The 1,958-nt window shown below is 40.0% G+C and overlaps 1 protein-coding gene across 2 annotated transcripts in view; it reads right to left on the reverse strand.

The window, feature by feature from the left end:
- Positions 1-789: 789 nt before the first annotated feature.
- LOC107757864 (calcium signal-modulating cyclophilin ligand-like) overlaps positions 790-1,958 on the reverse strand; it is a 6,430-nt gene continuing 5,261 nt past the window's right edge. For both annotated transcript variants that reach the window (XM_016575465.1, XM_016575464.1), the window contains exon 4: positions 790-1,351. In XM_016575465.1, coding sequence (XP_016430951.1) covers positions 1,160-1,351 — 192 coding nt within the window. In that variant the 3' untranslated portion in view covers positions 790-1,159. The remainder of the gene's footprint in view (positions 1,352-1,958) is intronic.

Genomic DNA, 1,958 nt, shown 5'->3' on the forward strand with positions numbered 1-1,958 from the left:
ACGTAATCAAATATATTATTACAATCATTCAAGTTCTTACCTCATCTCACATTACTGAGAAAAACAAAAACACTGTCATACATTAGATATCAGTGTTACAGCATTATGTAAACATGATCAGAAACAACTCGCTACTGGAGGATCACTTACAAACCATCTCCGTCCAAAACGGCAGAACATAACGGCATTTACATTAAAATAAACAGAAATCAATAGATCACAGATCAGCATGAATAATGTCTGGTAAACTCAAGTTTGAGCAGCTCTATAACACTAACGTCTCTAAATACAAGAGCAACGCTAAACAAAAACTCACAACATCAGCTCACGATGAAGAACGACTGCAGAGCCGATCAGAAACACAGCAAGGAAAGTGTGAAAGAAACAGAAGAGAACCTGGTGTCCCCTTAGTGATCAGCTCAAGACTTCGTTAACAAATCTAGTAAGATTAGGCTGGTTTTGTTGAGTCACGGTTGGACAAACAACAAAAGAGCAAAGCTCATGAAACCTGCATCATATTCCACTCCAAAATTAAAGAAATAATAAGAGGAGCTGTTGAGATTCATTTCAGAAATGAGAAGATGGACGAGGGTGAACTGGATCATGCCATGATGGGAAACAACCGAAAGGAATAATTCAGCTAAAAATGAAAATGTTCTCACCCTCAGTTCATCCAAGATCAGGATGAGTTTGTTTCTTCATCAGGTTTGTAGAAATGTGGGAAAATTTTCCATTGACTTCCATAGTATTTCTTTTCCTGCTATGGAAGTCAATGGAAAATTTTCCCACATTTCTACAAACCTGATGAAGAAACAAACTCATCCTAATCTTGAATGGTCTGACGGTGAACACGTTTCCAGCTAATGTTCACTTTCAGCTGAATTATTCTTTAATGGTCCAGAAAACAGGCTTGGTTTTCTTTGTATTTTGGCGTGAAATACGATGCAGACATGAATTTCGCCTGATATTAGAGCATCAGGGCTCTCTGCTCAGACCTTCACTAGTTTCACAGCGGTCAACATGAACATGATAACTGATGAACACTACATGAAATAAGACTGGAGGAGGACGTTTAAATGAGGAACAGTATGTCGGCTGAGATGCAGGAGCTGCGCAGTCTCATGGCCTGATGGGTAAGAGAAGAAGCAGCGTTGGATCCTCAGGACGCGTCGCAGCCGAAGAGCAGCAGCAGCTCATGACACGTGATGAAGCTGAAGAAGTAGACGCAGAGGTCGGAGAAGACGTCGCTCATCTTCCTGTAGGTGTCCATGGAGCGGCTGATGACTTCAGCAGGGATCCCCGACAGCAGGAGCGCAGCCGTCAGCATCGTCGTCTGGCTCTTCTTCTCCACCTGAGGAGCCCACCACACACAAAACACTGACTTCTACAGAGAAGCCTCACAGAAACACTGAGAAACGCACTCATAGACCGATGATTCTCCAGTCCATCAGTCCCAGCAGGATTTCACAAGACTTCTGTTCTGATCTTCACAGCCCAGAGCAGTTTTGTGTCGTTCTGGAGTGGAAATCCACCCATAATCATAATGTTCTCATGTAATCAGTGCCAGTAAGAGCACAATTACCTCTACATATCTTTGATTAATTTCTGAAATTGTGATCCTGATCTCTCATGCACAAAGCAGCAGAGAAATACTTCTGCTTCACTGAACATACAGAATACCCTGCACACTGTCACTGATTATAGACTGTACATTTGAAATGTTTTAAATGATTATTTCATGTTTTCATTATATCAGTCTACTGTTATATTGTTTTTTTTTGTTTGTTTGTTTTTTTACAATTCATAACAGGGTTCCCACTCTTTCATGAACACCAGATTCAAGGACTTTTTGCTTAACATAAAAAAATGTGCACATTCACTTAAAAGTGACGTTACTCATTGATAAATAAACTCAAGTCAAAATAATTTTGTAAATTACTTTTTATTGTAAATCCCAT

The sequence above is a fragment of the Sinocyclocheilus rhinocerous genome, unplaced genomic scaffold (assembly GCF_001515625.1).
Source record: "Sinocyclocheilus rhinocerous isolate Xijiao unplaced genomic scaffold, SAMN03320098_v1.1 scaffold2338, whole genome shotgun sequence".
NCBI classification, from domain to species: Eukaryota; Metazoa; Chordata; class Actinopteri; order Cypriniformes; family Cyprinidae; genus Sinocyclocheilus; species Sinocyclocheilus rhinocerous.